General features: G+C 40.4%; 1 protein-coding gene across 1 annotated transcript; it reads right to left on the bottom strand.

Moving 5' to 3' along the window:
• Positions 1 to 1,711: 1,711 nt before the first annotated feature.
• LOC139217639 (dihydropyrimidinase-related protein 5-like) lies at positions 1,712 to 15,446 on the bottom strand. Its single transcript, XM_070849014.1, has 13 exons — positions 15,336 to 15,446; positions 13,789 to 13,938; positions 6,525 to 6,683; positions 5,313 to 5,492; positions 5,035 to 5,103; positions 4,504 to 4,548; positions 4,343 to 4,418; positions 4,102 to 4,258; positions 3,849 to 3,990; positions 3,210 to 3,352; positions 2,899 to 3,106; positions 1,920 to 2,103; positions 1,712 to 1,797 (listed from the first exon to the last, which is right to left on the bottom strand). Exons 1-13 carry the CDS (start codon positions 15,444 to 15,446, stop codon positions 1,712 to 1,714), a joined length of 1,710 nt encoding a protein of 569 aa, XP_070705115.1.
• Positions 15,447 to 25,296: the final 9,850 nt, after the last annotated feature.

Here is a 25,296-nt window from a genome sequence, read left to right as displayed (position 1 = left end):
TTTGTATTTTATTGCATTGAACGGCCTATTTTTGTTACCAACCGCGGCTGTAATGTTGTAAATTTCCCCGTGACTGGACTAATAAAGGAGTATCTTATCTTATCCTATATCAGATTCCTCTTGTGCTTGATGTGTGAACATTTAAAGCCACTAATGTTCATGAGTGTGTAACAAATTTAATCCCAGCTAAAACATTTGTCAAATTAGATACACACAGCCTGCCACTGGACAATTTATTATATTTTTTTCTGGCGACGTGATGAACCTAAGTCCAGTATTAACTGTCCTTCTAACTCGGTTTTGGTCTCTACCAACTCCTGAGCAGACAATCCTGACTCTTTAGTTGATAAATGTTCCACTTTCCTCACTGGCTAGTTACTAACATTGTGTCTTTAAATTGGTAAAATAGGTTTATCAGACATTGAAACCAAAACAATGAGCTGAGAGACGCAAAAACACTTTATAGAGCTTTATCTTAGTGTAAATGAGCCTCGGGTTAATTTTAATTGAATTAAACCTGTCAGATGCCAATAGGCAGATTTAGAGCTTGTGTTACACACATTCTGATAAACAAGGCCCCTGGTGTTTTCAAGGCTCCAACAGACTGCTCTGAGTGATCTCTGAAGGCACTGCTTTCAACTTCATTGATGTAAATTACATCAAGCTTTATTCTTTTGTTCTGTATTATCAGTAGCAAAGTCACAGAGAGCTTTTCCTTCTTGATCTTTAAATCACATTCTCTTAATTCTTCCTTTGAGTAACTGAACTGACTTTTCCCTGTTCTTCTAGCACTTTGCAAGGCCTATAGACACTATGTTTCCATGACAGGGATGCATACATTTAGCTGTTATGGTATCAGTACTGGGACAGATTTATAATCCCAGGCCAAAGGTCAAAGCACTTCTGTAGCTCCATCTATAGACCCTGCTACATTGCAGGTGAGGCAGGGATGTTTCTGGGATATGTGAGAGTTGTTTTCAGTCAGAGGCAGTGAAAGTATAAGGATGGTTAAGATCAAGTCTGAATCTATAAAGAGAGTGTAGCTGTAAGATCACACGGTGTTCGAAGCAGTTGGATTTCATCACCACACAGCACAGTTCATCCATTGGAAATAAAAACACTGTTAGAAGAACCCGCAGTGCGGCAGGAGGCCGAGCACAGTGGGGGTTTAATCACAAACAGAATCCACACACATCTTCATATGAGTCTAAAGCTACGGTGTCTAAGTGTGCTGTATGGTTGTGTGTGTGATACAGGGGTATAATAGATATTTCATTGAATCCAGTTCTACTATTTTTAAATAATTCAGTCCACATCACTTCATTTCAAACCATCAAAAACTGTACTGGTTTTGATCTTTCACAGTTTGTTCAGTTTGCGTTTCCTCACAGAATACGAGCAGGGTGATAATGAGCAGACTTTGTCAATGTTAGTATGATCAGCTTGAATTTGGCAAAACGTTTTAAATTCATAGATAGCCCTTCACTCTCTTGTGATTAATCAGGTCAGTCACTCCAATTAAGACACAAATTAGATTTGTAAGAGTCACTTTGGCAGATCACTGATCATCAGTTAGGTCTTCACCAATCACAGACACCCTTCAATTTATTTTCCCTTTTAACTTTAATCCTGTGATTAAAAAGCAGTGCAGTTTTCCTGGTTGTTCAGAATTATACAGAGACTTGGACGGATGAAACTCCAGCACCAGTGATTACCAGATACCACTGGAACGACCGCCGGGAGGGGCCAGGATCCGTGCTGAGGACCTCTTAGGGATGTGGTCGTCAACCTGAGACCCTGAGGGAGAAAAAAAAACACAAATTCCTTCCTTCAGTCTGACCATAAAAAAAATCACCAAAACTATAGTTAAAAGGGTTTTGCTAAACAACTGCAAGGTTATTAGTTTAATTCCAGCCCACCTGAGAGGCTAAAGGAGGACTCATGGAGGTCTCGGACTCCCTGGTGCACACGAGGAGCATGAGCCGCTTTGTTGTGCGCCTCTCCGTCTATGGGGCCCAAACCGAGCTCCTTCTTCATCGTGTTTGCCACCATGGCCACATCACCGGAGTAGGGATCCCTGGCCACTCCTTTATTAGCCTGAGTCTGAAACAGAGGGAAGACGTGAACGGTCAAGAAGAAATGCAGAACACACATAGATACAAGCTTGGAAAGATATTTTTAACCATTTCTAAAGGCTAGTCGTCATGAAAAGCTCAACACAAAGTTTCTTGTATGTTGCTTATATCTCTGAATAATGTCAACTGACCTGACAGTTGAGATAAAATACGGTTCTTATCTTCAGGAGCATCCTCACTTGATTAAAGCTACATAAAAATAGCCAGTTTTTTTTGAAGGAGCAGACCAGTATAAGCTGACCCAGATATTCTATTAATATTTTTGTTGTAAAATACCTAGTAGGGCTATATTTAACATGGCCATCAAGTGAAAACAAGAACATTAAAACAATTAGATACAGTATATGAATTATTTATAAATAACAAGTATAAAAACATGGAATTAGATAAGGGACTTAACCTGATACCCATCACATACATTAAAAACAGAAAAGAATTCCCATAAGTTAGCAGTATAAACTTTCCAGTGTAGCTAAACTGGAGCACAACTAAACCCTGCAGAGGCTGCAAGGGAGGAGGTTTTTGCAGACAGCGGCAGCAGGAAAACAGTGTCAGCATACAGAGAGCAAGAGCACTAAATCCTTTATATAAACTGTCAAATCAGTGCAGTTAGACACAGTATGATGGGTGTGTTCGCAGTAGGTTGGCCATCAGCTGACACAGCATGGCACAGCACCAGCCCTGGTGTTCTGACAGAACTACTTCACTTTTTGAGAAACTTTTAGTAACAAGTTTTCATTCATTTCTTATAAAGTGAACACACCTTTTCTCTCTGCACCATCTTCTTGTAGAGGTAGTCGGGGAAGGTGCGCTGTGGGTAGAACTTTCCGGAGCCCTCAGCACACATGAACGCACCGTTCTCACACACCAAGCGTCCTCGGCTGATGGTGACCAGGGGAACACCGTGGCAGCGCAACCCCTCGTACAGGTTGAAGTCTCCGCCCTGCACCTGAGTGCTCACAGAGATCGTCCTGCACACACATAGCAGCCATTTAATGTCAGTATGCCAAGTAATGATGATGAGCAATCTGTGTTTATGAGCCATGTAATCATGTTGGCAATATAACTGGGTACCTCGTTGCGTCGGGGTCCCAGACCACTAAATCAGCGTCGGCACCGGGGATGATACGACCCTTGCGTGGGTACAGGTTGTAGATCTTCGCAGCGTTAGAACTCGTCACAGCCACAAAACGATTCTCATCAATTTTTCCTGTAACCTGCAGGTCATTGAAAAAAATAAGGAAAAATATAACTGCAACATTTTGATACTGTTATGGAGTATATTGTGATGTTTAGTTGATAGGTGTGGCTGCATGTTTTAGCCATGTTTAGACTTCATTGCTTCAGGTTAGAGTAAGTACACGGATACACTGGCAGCTCCCACTGGTTGTGTTAAAAAATAAAGCACTAACTTTAAATCTGAAGATGTCCATAGTCTATAGTTGTTATAGTTGGGCAGATTAGCAGGTTTTATGACTAAAGCATGAAAATTTCAGCTAATAATCTCCAAACCTTGAAGTTTTATTTCAGACATGGGAGCAGTCTTTATCTGACCTTTCATAAACGTGAGACGTAACTGAGCCTTAACATTGCAGTATTCCAGTTTTTGTCTCTGAAATATGATGTAAATAACAAACAAAAACTTGCTTGCACGTTTGTATGATCGTGTGTGTGTGTGTGTGTGTGTGTGTGTGTGTGTGTGAGTGTACATACCACTCCCCTCTCCCAAATGACACTCATCCTGTCCTGGACTCCAGCCACGCCATGAGGGATCTTTGTGAAGTCCTCCTTGCCCAAAGCTCTCTGCTTGAGGTTAAAAGGACGGTGCTCTGATGCCACAACACTCAGAGTGTCACTGGAAAGAGGATATGGATGTTCAGTTCAGGGCTCTTTTCTCTGATGTCAGTCCTGTATTTAGGAGCACTTTTTACAGGTATATTCTGCTCATACTGAGCACATACAGTACCTGCCCAGCAGGCCCATGAGGTAGCTGGGTGTGTTGGGGTCGAGACGGAGAGGAGGAACGATGACGTGGGCGGCAGCATGAGCCCAGTCCTGGTGGTAATACTGCATCCCATTCAGCACAGCGTGAGCTACTGTGGTCTCTGCATGGACCACCTTACCTGCAGAGGAACAAGAAGATCTTTGTCTAACTTATATCAACAAAACTGTAAAAATGTTCATCCTGGTGATTTATTGCAACTCACCTTGCATCTTAGCAGTAGCAATCATGTCTCCAGCACCCATACTGGACACATTCACCAGGTAGATCGGGCAGCGAGCCTGCAATCACAGGTGCATTCAGTTATTTATTAGTGGCATACAGACACCTGCACACAGACAGGATATTAAAATTGCGTCTGTTTACCCTGTTGGCGATGGTGATAGCTCTGTGAGTAGCCTCAGACTCCAGCTGTAGACAACAAGACAGAGAAGATAAGAAGTTTAATAAATACATTTATTTATTAGGTCTTTATCATAACTTTCTATCCAAAGAAACTACAATATGTGTATGGTCTCAGTCATTTATTGGTATGGTATGGTTATTTATCATCAATATTAATATATTTATATTAATTAGTGTACCATTAATATCACCTTTTAAATTAATTTAACAAGCTTCTAATTTTGAAAGGACTCAGTCCTTTTAAAAGAAGATTCTTTTTACATTTAATAATAGCATTTCCATTCAGCTAGTCAGTGTTTTTAAATGGCAAATTGAGAATAATCCCAACATGTTTAATCAAAATCAGGCTTCCAAATTACCTTTCTAAAGCTCACTGTTATGAAAACGATACACTTAATGTCCTTGAATTTATGTTTTATTACCTCCATTTCAGAAAATGCTTTACCTTCATGTGCTTTAGCAGGATAATATATACCTCTGATGTAAACTTACCTCCTCTGGCCGACTGATCTCGATACCCTCCGGTCCACTGATGCCCAAATCCAGAGCCTCTTTGGAACTCTAACAACACACACATACACTAAAGTTCACATGAGTTCAATTTTCTAATTGTTTCGTCAATATTTCCAAAACACAGACATACAGATGATCAAAGCTTCTAAAATGTTTCCACTTGAATGGTCTAAGCAGCTAATGTCAGGGTTACTATTACAATAACTGTGCTGAACACTGTAACTCTAACCCTATTTGAGTGTTTGTGGGATGTGCACCTCTGCCACAAGCTCTCCGTTCTCAGCATGGACGCGTGCGATGGCCCCAATGTCCTTACAGGTCTGCAGCGTCTGGTACAGCTCAGAGTCCCTCAGCATCATCATATCTTTGTAGGCCATGAACATCTGGAATGAGTTCACTCCATGCTCCCTCACCAGGGTTTCCATCTCATTGCGAACCTGAACACAAAACAAAGGTCATTGGTTAAAGATCTGCATTGGCCAATCAATTTTTGAGGACTGAGAAAGTTTTGGTTTGTATTGGCAAAGGCATACAGTGAGCATTAGTGAGTGTGAATAAGGGTGTGGAGTGAAAGAGCACTGTGTGTGTGTGTGTGTGTGTGTGTGTGTGTGTGTGTGTGTGTGTATGTTTGTTATATGGGGCGTGAAATGAGCTTGGAGAGCAGCCACAATGAGATCACATTGCATTCCCACAGAGACATTCACCACATCGAAAAATCTATTCACTTCACTCAAAATGCAGTAAATAGAAACTATCTGGTGTTTACAAGGTAAAATATCATCACTGTATTGTAGTAAAAGGGATCATCAAAATCAGTACAATAATAAGTACAGTATCTTTCTTCATTTTAAAGGCCATTGTACCTTGGAACAGAAACGATGGAGGAAGGATGCAGACGATCTAATGGCATAAAAATCACTGATAGCTAATTTCCGTTTTTAGTTCATTGTAATGGGTAATTATTATTAATGACTAATAACATAAAGCTAAATATTAAAATAATAACAGTGATGGTTTTGAGAAGAAAGTGCCAATCGTAAAATGCGTAGGCACAATTAATCCATCATTGAATGTAAACTGAATATCTTTGGGACAAAACCATACATTTAAAATATCTTCTGACGTTTAATGTGATAAAATGTGGCACATGCACAAAATCAGCAGATGATATAGCACAAACATTAAAGCCAAAGGCTGAATGAGGCACGTTGACTCATAGAATCTGCCTAATGTGCCCAGTGAGCATGTGTGTTAACCTAGTTCATGTAGGGTTTAATCTAGGTCATTACACATTTCACCCATAAATGAAAATGGTTTGGCTGCTTTAACATTCATTCAGTGAGAATGAAACATTGAACAGCACAACAGCAAGGAACTATATCTGTTCATAAAGGATATGCTTCTAAGTATTTCCATGCTGTTCACCAGTCCTGGCACAGCTCACAGGCTGACCCCGCTTTATCTCCTACCTTTGGTCCCCACCAAGTCACCCCGACATGCAGAGCGTAGTCGCAGCACGCCTTGGCGTCGGCCAGAGCTCTGCAGTCCTCGTAGGCGTCCACCAGAGAGCAGTGTTGTTCAGGCAGGACCAGAGCCATCACCATGGTGGTACCACCCATGAGAGCCGCCTGGTTGAGATGAGCGGGCGAGAAGAGGTGAGTTAGGGAGGGAGAAAATAAAATGGGAGGCAGAAGAAGAGAAAGGGAGACTGATTAGAGACAAGAACAATGATCCCACTGTAAAGCACAGAGACACTGTTTGTCCCGGTGACAATGAGCAATAGTCTGTCCTTATGAACTGTTTTCTCATCATCATCCGATCGACTTGTTACAAGTAAAGGTTGGTGCACAAAGACTGACTTACACAACAACTTACAAAACATATGCTTCTTCTAGTTACTATTTACCAACTAGAAAGCCTCTGAGATGAGGATAAACTTTATGCATGTAGCATTTCTTTTCTGTCTTCTGCTATTCTTTGTACAATCTATTTGAAGTGTTTGTAGATATGTATATTTTCTATATTTGTGTATGTGTTACAGGAAGATATTGATGTTGATGTCCAATGTTTGGATATAAAGGAGAAATGGAGAAGAGGATGAGGAAGGAAATTAGAATTAGAAATAGAGGCTGGCTGGAAAATTGATGAAGTGAGGGGAGTGTTCTGCAGTGACTTCTCAGTGGCTGAATGGTAAATGCACTTTTGTGTAGCCATGACAACAGACACTGTTCAACCATGCCTATCACATGTCTGCACCATCCTCCTCTTCCTCCTCCTCCTCTCTCCATTCAAAATTGCACAGACAGTCACCCATTCAATATCCTCTGTTTAACAGGGATATTGTACTGAGGAGTGATGGAAAGAAAAGGAAATTAACAGAGAGAGAGAACAACATGTGACATGTCACACAGAGACTTTCTTTCATTTTCAGTTCAGCTTGTAAAAATCAAAAACCAAGGGAGGTGTTTGTGATCAAAATGGCACTTGTCAACTATTGTTTCTACAATATGACCTAAATAAAATGATTTACGTGTCAGCGTGGAGTAATTCCTTCAGACTCCAGTCACAGACCAGGGGCGGGGTCGTCTGTTTTTAAGTGACAGCTCCACCAGCCAACAAGTTATCAGATTTTCCATTACCATAGTAACCAGTCAGAATCCTGTGCAGCGTCAGCGTCTAAGGTCTCTGCATACGTGTGTGCATGGAAAGCATAGTGTCATTGATCACTGTCAGTGTATGCGTGTGTGTGTGTGTGTGTGTGTGTGTGTGTGTGTCAGAGATCAGGGGACATGGACACAGCTGGGGATTGTGGGATTTACACTGTCTGTCTGCATGGCCTTAATTAAAATTTACTGCCAAAAAAGAGCAAGCAGAAAAGAGAAAGAAACAGTGTAGGAGACAGAGCTAAAGGGAGAAATAGTGGTGGTGACTGCTTCCTCGTCAGGACATGTGCATGTGTAAAGTGTACTGAACATTATAAGCAGACTTGTCTTTGCTACGCTGGAATAAAGAAACTGTCAAAAGGATGAAATGTCTTTCATCCTGTCCTGTTTCCTCTTTTTCAGGCTGCATCTGTAACAACAGTCACCAAATAATCATCTAATTTTAAACTGCTCTAAATTCCAAACTCCAAAGAGATCTCAGAAGCATTAAATGATCAGTGACAGGCAGTTACCGTTCATGATACAGAATCAGTGCGTATTGTTCTGATGAAACTGTTCGTAACTTTGTGTTGCTGATGAAACCCTCATCCAACACAGTGTAGAAACTAGACTAACCAGGCCTGGTGTTCAAACCAACAAAACAACACTAACACTTGTTGAGACATTTCTCTTGAAAGAAAACCTCAGTTTTCTTTTCTTCTTTAACAATTTCATCCAAATGTGTCTTTTTATGGGTTAGGGAGCAGACAAGTTTTGTTGACAGTTTTGATCCTTGCCAAAATGTAGATGTTCAAATACAATCAAATCTAGCCAAGAGTCTGTAGCATATTATCACATTCTGTAATAAATGAGAGCAGCCCATCAACGTACTTCGCCCTTGTGTCATGCCCCCTGCCACTTTTTGGGTGAATGTTCTGAAGTCTTTGCCAGTTTAGTAGCACAACACAATAATACTGTGTGGCTTTTAGGTGCCAAAGGTCCTATGACCAGTCAGGCAAGCAGCAATCTGCATTGTTAGAAGGAAAAGAAAGAAATCAGGGATAAGTGATAAGTGTCCTTTCAATCTGCCTTCATCACAGTGGACACAGTGACCTCACCCAATGGCCCGACCTGAGTATTGCTGCAACAGCGATGTACAATGAAAAGTATTGCTTAATTTAATCCATGACGATTCAATTCCCTATTTTTTCATTATCATGGTATTAAGGCAATATTTAGACTCACTTCAAATTTCTTTATTGTCTTTATTGTGTTTCTTTATTATGTAGGTAATCATGACATAAGGACTTCAAGGAACAGGCAGTGGAAAAGCTAGCTAGCTGAATCCAGTGTTCGCTCGCTAATGTTAATATAGACATCAACTGTGTGTTGGGATGAATGTCGGCAGCTACAAAATATCTCTGTTACATAATTTTCTCATTATTTTATAGCTGCAACAAAAAGTGTATGGAGTTTTAGGCCAATTTATCCCCAATTCACCCCTCTCGACGATCAGAGGAGAAATCTGGTCTGGTGCCTAATGATGGTCGGTGCACATTATCTTGTAATGTGAGTAGTTTACAGATACTGTCTTAAACCTCCAGGTCTGCTCGCAAAGTTTCCAATAATTTCAAACACATTTAATATTTAGGATTTCAAATACTTGAACTACTTTCAGTATCAGAATCAATGAGAGAGACAAGTCTATGAGGAGATGGAAGTCCAAGGGTAGCTGATGGTATCGAGAAGTAGCGGTAAACATTCTAGCCCTTGATGCTAACGCTAGTACTACTATTAACACTACTGTTGACAGATAAAGCTGACAGCTCAGCTCAGCTCCGGTTCCTGCTGAACAACAGACAACCAGTGTTGACCACATCTACCGCGCCCTCTGCTTGTGTTTTTGTTTTTTCCCTGCAAAGCATTAGCAAATCGTACATCTTTTTTGTTTAAATCTGCTTCCCCATGAGATCATGTTTCTGGCAAGATGATCTTGATGATCTTGCAACATGATTTCAAAATTGGAAAAAAGGATCTCCTGTCATGTGATCCCAGCATTAAACATATCACTGATCACTGACAGCATGCTTGAAGTGGATGGTGACACACAAACCCCAAACATTGTTTTAACTTGAATCCCCCACTTTATTAAAGACCCCCAACCCCCTACTGTGAAGATAATCACAGACAAAGAGGGGGGAGAGAGAGAGAGGAGAGAAGCACACACAAATCACAGCTCCTACAACAAAACAGTCAACACTGTATGATGTGGACAGAAAACCTTTAAATCTTTATATACTATACTATCCTATTAATCCAATGAAAGAAAATTAACCATCACTGCTACCAACTAAGGACCAAAAATGCACTGATTCCATTGGCAAAATGGGTATTTCCTGGTTTTCTTGATGACAGTGAACTGAATATCTTTGGGTTTTGGACTATTGATTTGACAAAATGGAAATTTGAAAATGTAACCTTGAGCTCTAGTAAATAGTGACATTTTTCACCATTAACTGACATTTAATCAACCTTATAATTAATTAATTTAATGGAGAAAATAGCTGGCAAAGAGAAATATATTAGGTGCAGCCTTACTTTCCGGTATGCAGTGAAAATAAATAGTTAAATAATAAAATGGTCCCTAAAATGAGCCAATAAGTGCACAGAAATTAGATCAAGTTAGCAAAAAAAAAGATAGAAAGAGGCGCACACATAAAAGTGGGGAAGGAGGGGAGAGAGCGGGAGAGACTCTGAGTGTGAGTGAGACATGACTGATCTGAGAGGAATAGAGGGGCTCTGCATGTTGGACTGTGGAAGGCTATCGGTGTCAGACAGATTACCACTGCAGCTCTCTGATCAGCCTCTATCAGCACCTCTCATACTTCACATTACAGCTGAACACCTCACCTTCTTTCCTCCACCTCCGCCTCATCTCCCTCTGCCTATCGTGCCTGCATAGACATTAAAATGGTCGCTGCAGTGCCTGCCGGGAGAGATAGGCGAGAGAGGCGGTCTGACAGTAATTCAGCTGAATATTTTATGAAAAAGCAGATCTGATCCAGTATAGCCAACCTAATTTTATTTGATTTGATGTCACAGTAAAGCCTGTCACAGTGACCACACGGCATAGGTATTGTGTTAGTAGTTAATATTGAAAAAGTTGTAATGTTATGGAGGTTTCAGGTTTTAGTTGGGAGTTAAAACGTCCAAATGATGCTGCAAAGGCTTTGTTACCAAGCCTCTGATTGAAATTCAAATAAAACTAAAAAATGTAAATCCAACAGATGAACAGGTGATGTATTGGAGCCTGACATGAACACCTGAGAGAAGCTGTTGGTAGCAGTGGCTTGTGCTTGTATGCTTTCACAAACATTACTTTATGAAAAACAAGGTAGTTGAGTTAGGTAGTTGTGTTACTAGCTGTCTTGCTAGCCAACGATGCTGAAAACCAGCAATTTTTTGTTGTGGTTCACTGAGTTTATATTTTTTAAATTATATTCTAGTTGGTAAAAAATGACTTCCTGTTTCTATGTTTCTATGACAACATATCACCACTCTGGGGTGGGGCTCTATAAATACAAACAATACATATAGTGGGTTTTAGCCAGTCAGCTAGAAATAATATGTGTCAAATAATTTTCACATTACTTTGCAGCTGCTGTAAAAATGATAATTAAGTAAGCATTTATCATTTCAAATACAGCTAACAAAAAAAAAACATACTTTTTGGTTGCATTGTGGTAAAATATTCTATACATATGTAGCTGATTCTAAGAGCAGATAATGTGTTCATCTTGTTATACACACTACATCGTCTACTCCCCCCTTTGGTCACTGAGAACATATTACTGATCACTGACAGCATGGTTAAAGAGGGTGGGTGACACAGAAACCCCAAACAGTGTTTTAACTTGAGTCCCCCACTCTATTACAGCCTCCAACCCCTGCTGTGAAGATAATCCCCTGAAAAGAAAGTGAAGCAGACAGAGAAGGGGAGAGATGGCGGAGAGAAGCACAATCACATACTTATAGACAAACTGGGTTATACTTTAACTGGGTTAAAGCCACCCTAAATTTATTTTATTTATTTATTTTTTGTGTTTTTAAAAATAAATAAGCATAACCCCAACGTGCCATAATTGTCTTTCAGCATGCAGCAGATAAAACTGAATAAAACCTATGGTTTTTCTTTTTTGGTTTGTACATCTGAGCTGATCTGAGATCTGTTGGTGTTAAGTGTACATCCAATACAGATCAATATCTGATCAAAAAAACTAACTACAAGATGGAGAAATGCATGGTCTGTAGCTAGACCAGATCTTCTACAAGTTGACGCTGTTATACAAATCGTCCACCTACAAGTCCTGCAGGTCAGTGTGAATTTGTACCGGAGGTGAGCAGTGGGTGAGACAGAAGGGGGTGAAGCAGAGGAAAACAGTGGGGGTAGAGACGAGGGGAGGAAAGGAAGCAAAGCACAAGAGGGAGCAGACTGTTACAAAACGATGGGAGGGGAAAAAGAGGATGCGGAGAGAAATAGTTTTGGGATTCATAGCAATTGCGCAAGAGCCGTTGCCACAGTAACGGCGTCACCATAGAGACCACACTACTGTGGTCATGCGCACACACACACACACACACACACACACACACACACTTTTAGAGTGGGGGTTAGTTGCCATGGCAGCGAGGTCAGTGGGTAGGGGATGGTGATTGGGGGGGATGCTGGGGTAAAGCTGGCATATGGATGACTCAATCCCCCCAAAGTCCTCTCACTCTACTTCACTCAGCATTCCATCAGACCTGATTTCACTAAATAATACAGTACTGCAAAGTCCCTGCAGTTAATATTATTTCCCACAAAACCTTCCCAACATATAGGTGGTGTTCTGAAGATATTAGATAATAGATAACATTCTCCCAATATTAAAGTGCTGTACTTGGTGGGCAGTAATAGTATTGAAAAAGAAGAAAGCAAACATGCAGGACTGTGGATGGATTGAACAAAGTAACATCATGATGACTAAAAGGAATTTTTCAGGTTGAAAAAATGGGAAAAAAACAAAAGAAAACCAATAACTATCAACATCTTAATGTAAAAAACGCAAACAAACATATCTTGTATAATACTATCACCAAGGCTGAGAGTTTGAAGGTCCAATATTCTGCTCTTTTTCAACTTCATACTTGCATACTTGTACTAGAGCAGGTTTACATGGTTTAATGTTCATTTGGAATTACTTCTCATAACAGACATTGCTGCTGCAGCTGTTTTCAGCCTCTGTCTAAATGCTCCATTTTGAACAACCTGCATTTTTAGTCCAACCACTCTTAAGCCGCTCTTGATTCCCTCCAACCAAAGTAAACTCACAAAACTTCATTTTCTGTGATCCAGTGGTGACCATTTTGTTAATGTGATGAATTGTTAGACTTTGTTCACCAAGCAAATCTCATCAGAAGGAACATTGGTTCTAAATGCACAATTGCTGTTAACAACATTTTTAGACAAGGCTACACAATGAACGTTTGATCTTTGCTCCCACTATGTATAGTCTGCCACACCTTTGTACACCCAGATGAAGCCCATGATTTAAACCCCCCAGTGATAAAAATCTGCCTGGCTACAAAAACAAAAACAAAGCAACCCTCAACGTCCTCCAACACACCCTGCTGCAGGCAACAATTACAATCCCTCTTTTGAATTTTTAAGTCTCCTAAATATTAAATCACTCTCTCTGCTCTGAGTCTCAGGGGATCAGTAGAAAACATGCAGAGCATCCATAGGAAATGAACTAATAAACCCAGTACGAATGAAGACTGAACAGCTGTGTGTGTGAGTGAGTATGTAAAGAGAAAAACTTGTGACAGCTGGGTGGGTTTGATTCCTATAGGATCCGGTTGAGAACACATGTGGTCATTGGTCTTGATGAGTGTATGAAGCTGAAAGAGCGGTGAAGATTTGCGTACGGACAAGACAGAGAGAGAGAAAGTATGTTTGTATATGACAGCTGTCTCTGGTTTCTAAATGCGTTTAAATACAGGCATGCTGATGGGTCATAGTCATAACACTGTCCTGTGTTTGTGTCTGTACCTTGGTCCCGCTGTAGAAGTCATCCTGAATACTGGCGTTCATGAAAGTCTGCTGCAAATGCACGCTGGTGTCTATTCCGCCCGGCAACACCAGCTTTCCAGAGGCGTCAATCACCTTAGCACCGCCTGGTATCATCAGTTCCTTTCCAACCTGCCACAGAGAACACAAGCACACAAATTACACTTACTAATGTGCATTTTGTCCTCATAACATGCATCTAAACCACAGGAAATACAATGACTGAAATATAATTACATGGATGGATTGGCTAAAAATTTGGTACAAACAATCATGGTTCCACACAAGGTGTGAGTGAATAGCTTTTAAGTGAAGAGTTTTAACAACTATTGGCTGAACTAACATGAAATCTAATACACACATTAATATCCTCCTCAGGATGAACTGCTAACTTTGGTGTTCCATTAACTTTCATCTAAATTTTAGCCAATTTAAATATTTACATGTGTTGCTAAACTAATGCTAAACTAATATGGTGAATATGGTGAACATAAGATAAGATAAGATAAGATATACTTTATTTTACATGGTAAACGCACCTGCTTAGTGAGCATTCTCACTATGAGCATGTTAGCTTGGTGATGTTAGTCTTTAGCCTAAAGCAAACCCTAACATGGCTGCAGACTCTTTGTCTTGTATCAGGTGACTGCTCAACCCTAATTCATCCCCTTTCTAAATGTATTACTCCTTTCGGCTGTTAACAGGCTGCGGCTTCTCCTACATGCTTTATGTTCAGTGCAATGATTTACAGTAGTTTGCAACTGAGTGGGAGCACCATGGGGCTGGAAGAAAAATAAAACCTCTGCTTTGCTTTGTAGAGTTCTTAGTCTTCGCCTTAGCCATTCTTTTATGGTTGGACAGCTTGTTGTGTATTATCAACCACATAATAAATTGAAAAATTCCTATACTGCTAGTGTCTTATGCATGCTCAAACAGTGCTTTTTAATCAGCTTGAAAAATCTAAACTATTCTTAAAACCTTCATTAAATTGTTGTTTTAGTATCATTCAAAACTATGGAAATAAAATAAAGGTAATATAATATAATATAATAAAGGTAAAGGTAATAAAATATTTGTTAACAGGATGGCACCCGATGACAGTATCCTCTCAGCCATACTGTTGTTGTGATGGAAATAAGCGTGGACAAAGTGTATAAGCTCATGTGCAGACATGGCAGAGGAGTGTTTAAGTGGGAGTACAGCTGAGCTTCCAGCTCTCTGAGTCAAGCGCATCCTCTTCACATAAACCGATGCTTATTTCCATGACAACATTCTGTGAGCTAAATATAGCATTCACTATCATCAGGTAGAGCCACTGAGTTCACAGAGTGGTTCATTCTCTTCATACTGTATTATTGTGAGCTGAGTCACACCAACAGCTGGGGACACACTGAACGTGTGGGTCAGTGTGTGTGTGTGTGTGAGAGAAATAAAGGATGTGATACACATTTTAATCTGTGCGGTGTTTGGTGAGAATGTGTGGACTGCATGTAAAAATGCATTTGTATTTGCATGTAAATGTGGTATACCTGCTGAATGATGCCATTCTCAATGTAGACATCTGCTTCCTGAGTGAAGTCATCATTGACCACCTTTCCTCCCTTGATGAGGATACGCATCGACCCCATGTTGGCAGCCATAGTCCTATCAGAGGAGCAAGACAGGCATTTAACACCAGTATTACATTAGAAAGTGTAGATCGCATGTTAGTACATGTCCTGAGTTCTGTACAAGCAGGTTCTTGTGGGGGGAAAAAAGAGAAATAACCAAGAAAATGCTGCTGCATGACTCATTTGGCATCTTTGAGTGGCAGCCCAACTGGAAACCACTCATCTTTTCAGCTCTGAACACTTCTTCCACAAGACCGTCCAATGTGTCTGTGCACAAATGCACTTCACCGCAAACTAAAAGATTTTTGGCCTAATGCTAACCATTACATGCTCCTTCCTTTCCACTCATGACTACACCAAGGGTCACCCAGTTGAGAGAGATAGTGCATCCAAATAAAGGAAGATTGAGCCTTAAAAAGCGGTGACAGATAATAATAATAAAATTACTACTTAACAAGTACAGGTGTGGTCATGATGGAGAAACAGAATTACTTGAAAGCGTCTGTGTGAAAGAAGTATATATGAAGATCAAGATGAACAAATAGTCCTGAGTCCTGAGAGAGGGAAAGATGGGAAATGTTTTAGTGCTCTGTAAGGATCTAAGGGTTTATTTACTTAAGCTGTGGAATATTCAGTTCTATTCAGTATTTCATTTGTTCAATATAACAACATACACACATAAACTCAACTACGATCAAAGACAACATTAAATCTGGCCTCCCTGGCCAGCGGAAAGAACCTTTCTATAGATCATTTTCATAGTCCTTCCACAACTAATCTAAACAACAAGAACAAAAGCAAAAGCAGCATCCTGAGTGGTGTTCTGGTGCAAGTACCAAGTCACATATGTGGTCACATATGTGACTTGTGCCTCACAGTTATATAACTTAACTATAAAGGTTTTCATCATTAAAAAACAGATGCTGCCTCTGATTGCAGGAGCACTAGAGGACAATCCTCCACAGTTACACCTGCTCATATTGCATTTTCTGCTGAGTCACAGTTGACACATATTCTGTCTTTTTGTCTTCCTCCGAGCTTTCAGAGAGTTAGCTGGGTGTATGAAATATTAAGGAGCGAGCAGGGGATCAATAATTTACAAATCTTTTACAGTATCTGCAGGAATATGAAAGATTCTCACAGTTAGACTCTTTCTCAATATTTTCTGACATATCATAAATGAAATGATGAATCGAAAAAATGATCAGCAGATTAATCAATGGAGATAATAATTAATGTTTGCAGCCCTACTTTCTGCAAAATATGTGCATTTTAATTTTCCTGCAGGGCTTTGGTTAAGAAACATGGATCTAATTAACCTAATTTCAGGAATTTCCACTGTATGATGCACAATGGGCACTTTTCGAAATGCATGCCTGGTGTGCTTTTTTTGTCCCTGCCCCCTGCTTTACAAAAGATAATGATGACTTCTGGCAATGGTAATTTAAGGTAAGCCCAGTTTATATGCTTTGGAAAGACCTTTATTCAATGCAGGTTCCTGGTGTTCCATTTTTAAAAGGTTTGCACATTTTATAATTACAGTAATAAAGCTGAGTCCTGTGGTTTAGGATTTTAAAGTCATATTTACAGTACTGTCTGCTTGTACAAAGCACTACATATAAATTCAACAGTTTACATCTAAATTCCTACACCAAATAAAATACATTCTGAATGAAGGAGACATATACAGTAGTTGAATTCTGGATTTGTATGATTTTTGCTGGATTTCTGCTTTTTTTATTGAATGTCCACATATTTCAAATGTATTTATGTGTATTTTCTCCACATCGGTTTTATCAGTTATTGCTCCATTATGTGATACTTTCACATGAGTATTAAAAAAAAAAAGCTGTTTGTCAAAGTGTAATGGGATCAACAAAAACTCGGAGAGTTTCTACTACAAGCATCCCTCTGTGTGCATGTGTGTATTCTGCATGGATGGCTGAATGCAATGTGTTTGATGGCAGGACACAATAGCCTCCCAGTCACACAGAATCAACTCAAAAGAGATGGAGGAGAATAGAGAGAGGAAGGGGAGGAGAGAGGAGGGGAGCAACAGGGGAAGAGAGACAGAATAATGAGGAGAGAAAAAAACCCAACCAGATGAGGCTAAAATGAGTCCAATGAGGTTGGAGGAATTTCGAACAGAAATTTTCATTTAGATCACTTTGGTTTTCCTGTTGGCCAAGTTACTTTTAAGTAATAAAGACATACAGTAGACACCAAAACTGTCCATGTGAGCCTGGTAGGTCACTGGGCTGTCAAGTGCTCCATCCCAACTCTCCTAATTTAAGAGAATAAGAAAAGTTACTTTCTCCTTTATGTCATACCATAAGTCTATTGCTCCAGCACTAAATAGAAATCTTTTGGCACCAGGTCAGACTCCAGTTAATCTGAAAAAATAGATAGAGAAGCGGAGGAATCTGGCCACAGAAAGAGATGAGTCCACTGATGGACTGATGGAGGAGAGTGGAGGAGGAGGATTGTGTGGAGATGAAAGATATCGTGATTGTGGTAAACGTGGTGATGGGCGGAGGGGGTGTGCAGTATGGAAAGCAGTGTCCTAAGGCCTGGCAGAATAAAAGATTGGTTTCCCAGGAGATGGGAACTGGAGTGCTTTCAGTGGAAAAGCCTGCAAAGAAACACACATGAACACACAAACAACTGCAAGCCACAGCATGGCAGAGCATACTAAAACACAGACATACCAGCAGAAGCTCTTGTTGCCATAAAAACCAACACAATGAGGTGGATACTAAATGACTATTTGCCTTCCCCAGTTTGGATAATTTCAAATAAAAACTTGACCTTCTGGTGTATAATTGCAGTGACCGCATCAGGCCAATCAGTCTGATGTTATTATCCTTTGTTGTAGACAGTAAGGAAGTTTTTTAAGATGGGATGTAGTTGGTTAAAATGGTTTTGTAGACTCATATCACTGCAGTTCATTTCAATGATAAGCTGCTGGCTGACTGGGAATATGTCCAATGGCAGCACCTGTAGGCTCATGCATCCGTGTCACACTTAAAGCAGCAGTTGGGATTATTGAGAAAAAAGTGGACTTTCTTTGCAATTCTGAGTGGCCTCAGAATTTGTACAGCTTCAGGTGCTGGCTGTTAGCTGGAGATCTCCCTGAAGCCTAAAGGCTGATCCCACTGCTGGCTGGCGATCTACCCACTGTTCTCCTGGACTTTCAATTCCCCAATTTGAAAAGATTTACTGGTTGATCGGCGCAGAGGAATGTACTTGTGGTGTGAATAGCCAGGCTGATGCTCGCCAATGCACTTTGCATCCTTCTGTATGTCCCTGGAGTAAGAACGAAACACGAACTATACTCCACATAGCTAGATGGTTACAGACGGAGACTGACACTGGGTAAGACTCTGCTCCTGCTCTGATTGGTTGTTTTCATTCAGGTATGGTGGATTCTTGCAAGTGATATTAGGAGCACTAGGTGGAGCCAACGGAAGCTGGCATCTGTTTAATTGAGTGGAATTTGATTTTGCACCTTAGATTGTACATAATTCTTAAGCATTAATTATTTTTCATTGACTGTACTCTGGCCTTTTAACGGAGACTTAAATGTTGCATTCTTATAGTGTTTGTTATGGTGGTTACATCCACAGAGCAGTTTAGACTAAAGTAAACTAAATACCTAGCTGTGAAATATTCTGCCCCAGTTTAATAAAAATGTAGCCCTTCTGCTTTCAAAAGCAATAATAGAAGGAACTTTTTTCTAAAAGCAGATTTTAGACCAATGACCCACTTACAGTATGATTCTTTTGGGTGTAGGTGATACTGATGCAGCTGCAGCTGGATCTCTATCACGTGTACATAAAGTGATGTGCCACTGACCAGCCACCAACATAAAACAAATCCTATGGAAAGTGAACCACACTGGGAACTGTGGAGGGGTACAGTTCCAGCAGGCTGGCGGCCAAATCAAAGGCCTGATTGAGTTCTGCTGCCCCTAATATTAACACTCTGCCACTTTGATTGGCATTAAAGAGAGAGAGATGGACAGTGACAGAGTGACTTCTACATGAAACTATGGCCTCTATCAGTGATATTTAAAGGCGAAGGCGCTGTTGTAAATTTTTTCCAGTCGGCTCCGTCCAAACCCACACAGCTGACTGACTGTGTGTGGGGGAATGGGAATGCTGACTAAACTGGGAGCTTTGTGCGTCTGTGAGGACCGTAAGCCAAAGGAAATTACACTCAACGTATATAACTGACATTCTGGACAGTGACACCTTTAACACACAGTAGACCCTCCAGCAGCGCAAAGGACAGGGGCATAAAAATCATGGTGTCCACTGTATGTGGACTGCAGTTTGGTGTATCCAGTACTTTTAGCTCTAATCACCAATTATCTGCTGATAAATCAGCACCAGTCAGTCTGACTAGCTGTCCAGCCTTGTGAATGTGTTTTCACCTGTTTAATATAGTTCAGCTTATTTTCCTTCAAGAAAAGGAAGTTTTGTTTGTCCTGCCATGATGTTTTTCAACTACAAACCCACAGTTTTTACAGAGGATGTGGGGCAGTTTGAAGTAATGTGAGCTGACATGAGGTGTGATGCAACATGAAGTGACTGAGGAAACGTTACTGGACAGAAGGCAACGTGAGGTGTTATGGGGTGGTGTGCGGCATGCGACGTGATGAGACGTGATGCGACACGATGCTTAATGAGGTGTCATGAGGAGCGGACGGCTGGACTTTGTCATGGCTATGTCTTTGGGTGGTGTGTCGGTGTGTATGAAGGCCCAAGTGACTAATTCTAAAAACTAACTTTTAGGTTGCTTCCAGATTTTCTGATTTATCCCCTCTGGGAAAACATTTTAAGTGTTAAAAATGCTTCATGTGGACAGGAGGTCAAAACAACAAGCGAAAGATGACTTTGGTGGCTTAATCTGGCCGCTGCCTGAAACAGCTGTCTTTGTGATCTGCAGTGCTTGCATGGCCTCACTAACTGCATCCAAAAACTGAAACTCAAAGACCACCAAAAGAAAGATGTGTGGTTTTCGCATAGATCTATTTTAGACTTCATCAGTGCAAGTCCACAGTGTTTGTGTGTGTGTGTGTGTGTGTTCGCTTTCTGCTGTGTCATAGCAAATATGACAGCCAGACAGCCAGACAGAAACACAGACAAACAGTGACACACCAGGCAGCATTTCTCACTCACCCTGTGACCAGCTGCTTCAGCATGCACGCGCACACACACACACACACACACACACACACAGTATGTACTGTAGATAAACATGTTCAAATAGACATTACACTCACGATTACACAAACCAGGACACGCCCTGACTTCCCTCCTCTCTCCATGCAGACAGTTTTTTAAAGGGGGTGTTAATTAATAATGAATGAGGAGCAGCAGGCAGATTTAGTCCACACTCCCAATGTCACATCGTCACAATGTCACGTTATCATGGCATGAACTGTTTCTGTGTCATAAGCAATACTGTAGAAGATAAGAGATTCTGCTTCTTTCATTGAGAATCAAACTATTTCTGTAGCCTTACTGTCAGTGAACAGTGAGTGTGAAAGACAAAAAGAACACTGTGGTATTAAAGAAATTAATTATATGCATGTCTAAATTTTATTAGCAAAGGGCTGAGGTGCAGTCAGACACTAAACAAACAGCAGAATAAAGATTAAAACCTCCAGTTTGTGATGAAGAAAAGTCAGATCTATCTATGTGACACAGTAGCTGCTGACATGGTCACATGTCTGTTTCTGGACAAGTGCAGGCTACATGTGTGGTATGGAAATACATGTGTGTGTGTTGATGCATGCTGTAAGTGAGAAGAAAGGAGAAGACAGCTGCTGACTCCTGCTTGATCTAGGGAGAGTAATCACAACTGAGAGGGACGGTGTACAGTGTGTGTGTGTGTGTGTGTGTGTTACTTTTCTTACAGTGTGTGTGTGTGCGCGCATGTGTAGAGCTATTTAAAAACCCAGAACAAAAATGCATCAGACAATTTTACAACCGATTGGAAATAAAAATAGACATAATGACACACACACACACATACAGACACACAGGATGAGGTTCGAAGTTTCTAGTTGTGGGTGCTACTGGATGTTCTTGGATGAATAAGCCATTAGTGAATTACACACAGACAAACAGACAATAACAACAGCGGTCACATGCAGAACTAGGCCATCATCTCTCAGAGGATTAGGGCCATCTCTCTCCATCTCTCTACACATGACCTCTCAACATGCTATAATTTCATGTTTCTGTGAAAGTTATTCAGATCTATCATCTTTTGATTAATCCATCTTTGTCTCCTCTTACCCCTCACTCTCCTCTGCCAAGTTATCAAAGCAATCCTCTTTTGTTCCAGCAGTATGTTTTGTCTGACCTTTGACCTCGCCTCCTGTGCCACCAACAGGCCAAATATCATGTCTGATAATCTGACGGACACACACTTCACGCAGTGACTTAACAGGTGTGCGGAGGTGAGAGAGCATTCAGGCTTTGAACCTCTCGTGCCTTCCATATGTGTGATTGACACAAGTGCCTTTGAGGAAAGACTGTCTGACATTGCGCATCCATATCCCTGTATTTATGATTCATTGCGTCTTGTCCTGTCTGTGACCTCCCCACCCGCCCCCTCCCTCTGGCTTTGAGTGTCCGCTATTCAGAACAGCTCTGAACTCCTCTGCCTTCAGATCTGGTGAAACAACAAGTAGTACAAACGGGTTAGTCTACAGCATCCCCATAGCTTTAAATGTACAACATGTATCTACATAAAAGTTTAGCTTACAACATTCAGAAATCAACTAACAACGTCAACAGAATGTGAAGAAATAACAGTACTGACGTTATGTCATAGACGTCTATGTATAGGGTTGCAGAAATATCTACTGAGGCTAGCATGCTAACCAGCTAGCCAAGGCACGTCCTGGCTCGCAATACCACTCTTTACCCCGGGGGGCGATAGTGAGTCACTGTAGCATCCAGTCTGCCCGACTAACAACATCACATTCCAGAGGCAGCGGCTAAAGCTCCTTCAAACATGGCTACACTTTTGTTCGTACAAACACCACAGCGGGCGAAGTGTCAGGTATACTGTTACACTCTAAGGCACTGGACGTGAAGCGCGGGGTTTGGATTAAGAGCAGCAGACCTGGCAGTCACTGCACAAAGCTTTACATGCCACTTGATTCTTTTGCATCAGCTGACAGCTACTTTAAAAAGTGAGATTTCTTGCACACACAACATACTAAAGAGTTTATAAGATATGATGCTTTGTTATAAGTTAAGCTACCCAACAGTATATAAAAGTATAGCTGAAACATTTAGTCGATTAATCAATTAACTGATCAATAGAAAATTAATTGGCGACTATTTTGATTTTTCATGCAAAAATACTTAATGGTTCTGAAATTTCTGAAATTTGAGGATTTATTAAAATAATTCAAAGGAAAAGCTCCTTTTGATTCTTTTAATAATTCCAATTAATCTTTAAAAATGTTGTACTATAGGCTGGATAAAACAAGCATCATCAAGTTGTCACAAGCTCTGGGTAATTGAGACAACATTTCTTACTATTTTCACTTTTTACAAAGTGAACAATAACCAAATTAATCCATAACGAAATTAATAAAAATATATAGTTCCAAATGAGCTCCACCTCAAACAAAATAATAAAAATAAGAAAAATAAAATTGCATGAGTAATAATGTAATAAATAACCAGTATAACAGTCAAGGGACATTTCTCTGCATCAAGTTCTTTTACTTTTGATGTTTCTAAGTACATTTCCCTGATTATACTTACATATCTTTATTTAATTATGATTAAAAATGCAGGACCTTTACTTACAAAAAGTATTTTTACGTTGTAATGTTAATACTTTTACTTTAGTAAAGGATCTGAATATTTCCTCCTCTGGCCAGAGAGGTTCGAACTCAGACACCTTATTGCTCACTGGATTTACATGCTTTCAACATCAAATAACTGAACCAAATAACCAATTTCCATTGACATCCACTCACACGAGAGGATTTGTTTCCTCTGTTGAAAATATCTGCAGACACAAACATAGTGCAGCTCATCATCAAAAAAAAAAAAGGATTCATCATACATGATAATGACAGGATAGATGCAGCCGTAATGAAATATACCATGTGCAGGCAAACAGGTTACATCATCAGATTGGGATGTTTCAATATGTGGTATTCAATTCATTTGCTGCACTGAGGGGGCCGACAGCCACTTAAAGCACCCTTGAGGATCCTTAAACCTAATGTGAAGGCCTTAACACCCCCTGATCCACAGAACCACAGCAGGTCTGCAAGCAAACCCCCTGCCAACAGAATCCAACAAAGGACAAGGAGGTAAAATCACCTGTTCAGTTCACATTATGTCCTCCACCACACACACACACACACACACACACACACACACACACACACAGGTTCGTCCTCGTCTGTATGCATCACTACTCGAGACTCTCCTCTTCATCAGCATTATGACTCAATATATTTTAGTAAACCAGAAAATAACCCACAAACGAACAGCAGACTTACATAACGACCAACACACACACACACACACACACACACACACATTGCACACAGTCTTGTTGCACTGATGGCACGCCACACATTGCACACACACACACACACACACACACACACTAACACGCTCATATCTCACCCATATTTCGTCGCCCAAAGGGACACGATGCTAGCTTGCAACATACAACCAATCATCCATTTTTTTCTCTGGATTTATGGGAAAACATTTAATATAAATGTCATTGAGCAAAGAAGCGGCTGCCATTGATTAATTCTCATTCACATGTAAACGAAGAATTACATCATTGGGTGACAGAAAATGTTAAAGAAGACACTTCAAATTGTGGAAATCTGTGATATTACGCTAACGTCAATGTACCAAAAGGAAAATAAGCGGATATTAACGCAGATTGCCGCCGTTATTAACGTTAGACTGGCTATAGAACAGATTTTTAACGGTCTAAATTATAATATTGATGATTAATTCCCCCATTCTTGTGAAAAACAACAGCAATAGAAACCCTGACGTCTTATTTTCCACATTTTTGGAGCTTCTTACCGCTATGTCCAGGTTCCCACGTCCTCCTCTGTAGGAGACTCTCTCCGTTGCCCAGCACCAGCCGAGTGCGCGAGGACAGCTGGCACAGCTCGAGCCGCAGATGCTTCGGTGCCGACGGTCCGACAGCAGCCAATCAGAAGACTTCAAATCTGACAACGGGGAAAACCGACCAATAGGAGACAAGATGTGGGGTCTCCTCTTCAGCAGACAGGGGCGTGTCTCCTGCCTCCGGAGACGGATGCTGCCTTCATATGCTGTCGGAAATGTTACAGCTTTAACTGTAAGGGTGCAGATTAATAGAAATGTAAACTACAAACATGAACCATTATAAATAATTGTTGTATTTACAGAGAAACGATGCATTATTGTGATAATAATATGTTCAGATTTCGATCGTATCACGCGATCCTTCTCAGCAGATGAAGTTTCTCAGTATATAATTATTAATATACAGTATATCATAATGATACAACAATTCACAACACTTACTACTAAACTTCAGGTGTTGTTAACCATACATATATTGTTTTTGGGTCAGAAAGACCCTCTACTAACTCAATAACATTTGCACAACTTAACTTGTTTTTTTGTGCAGAAATGAGCTCTATTAGCACCATTATAAATCAAGTCTAAGGTGTTTATAGCATTGTCTTTCATTTTGTTTTATTCATTTCATTTAAACAACTCTTTTTCTTACCTCTTAGTCTGTCTCTTGTGCTGTAACATGTAGATTTTTGTAGATTATTTTATAGTTAAATTAATAATATTTTGTAAAAGCCAGT

The sequence above is a fragment of the Pempheris klunzingeri genome, chromosome 18 (genome assembly GCF_042242105.1).
Source record: "Pempheris klunzingeri isolate RE-2024b chromosome 18, fPemKlu1.hap1, whole genome shotgun sequence".
Taxonomy (NCBI): domain Eukaryota; kingdom Metazoa; phylum Chordata; class Actinopteri; order Acropomatiformes; family Pempheridae; genus Pempheris; species Pempheris klunzingeri.
The sequence above is the reverse complement of the archived record's forward strand: the minus strand, read 5'-3'. Positions and strand labels throughout refer to the sequence as shown.

Coding starts and splice junctions, on each gene's coding strand:
- LOC139217639 (XM_070849014.1), bottom strand. CDS start 15,446: ATGGCTGCCAACATGGGGTCGATGCGTATCCTCATCAAGGGAGGAAAG. Junction 4,419..4,503: donor CTATCACCATCGCCAACAGG/GTAAACAGACGC, acceptor CTGTGATTGCAG/GCTCGCTGCCCGATCTACCT. Junction 3,107..3,209: donor TGGGACCCCGACGCAACGAG/GTACCCAGTTAT, acceptor ATGTGTGTGCAG/GACGATCTCTGTGAGCACTC.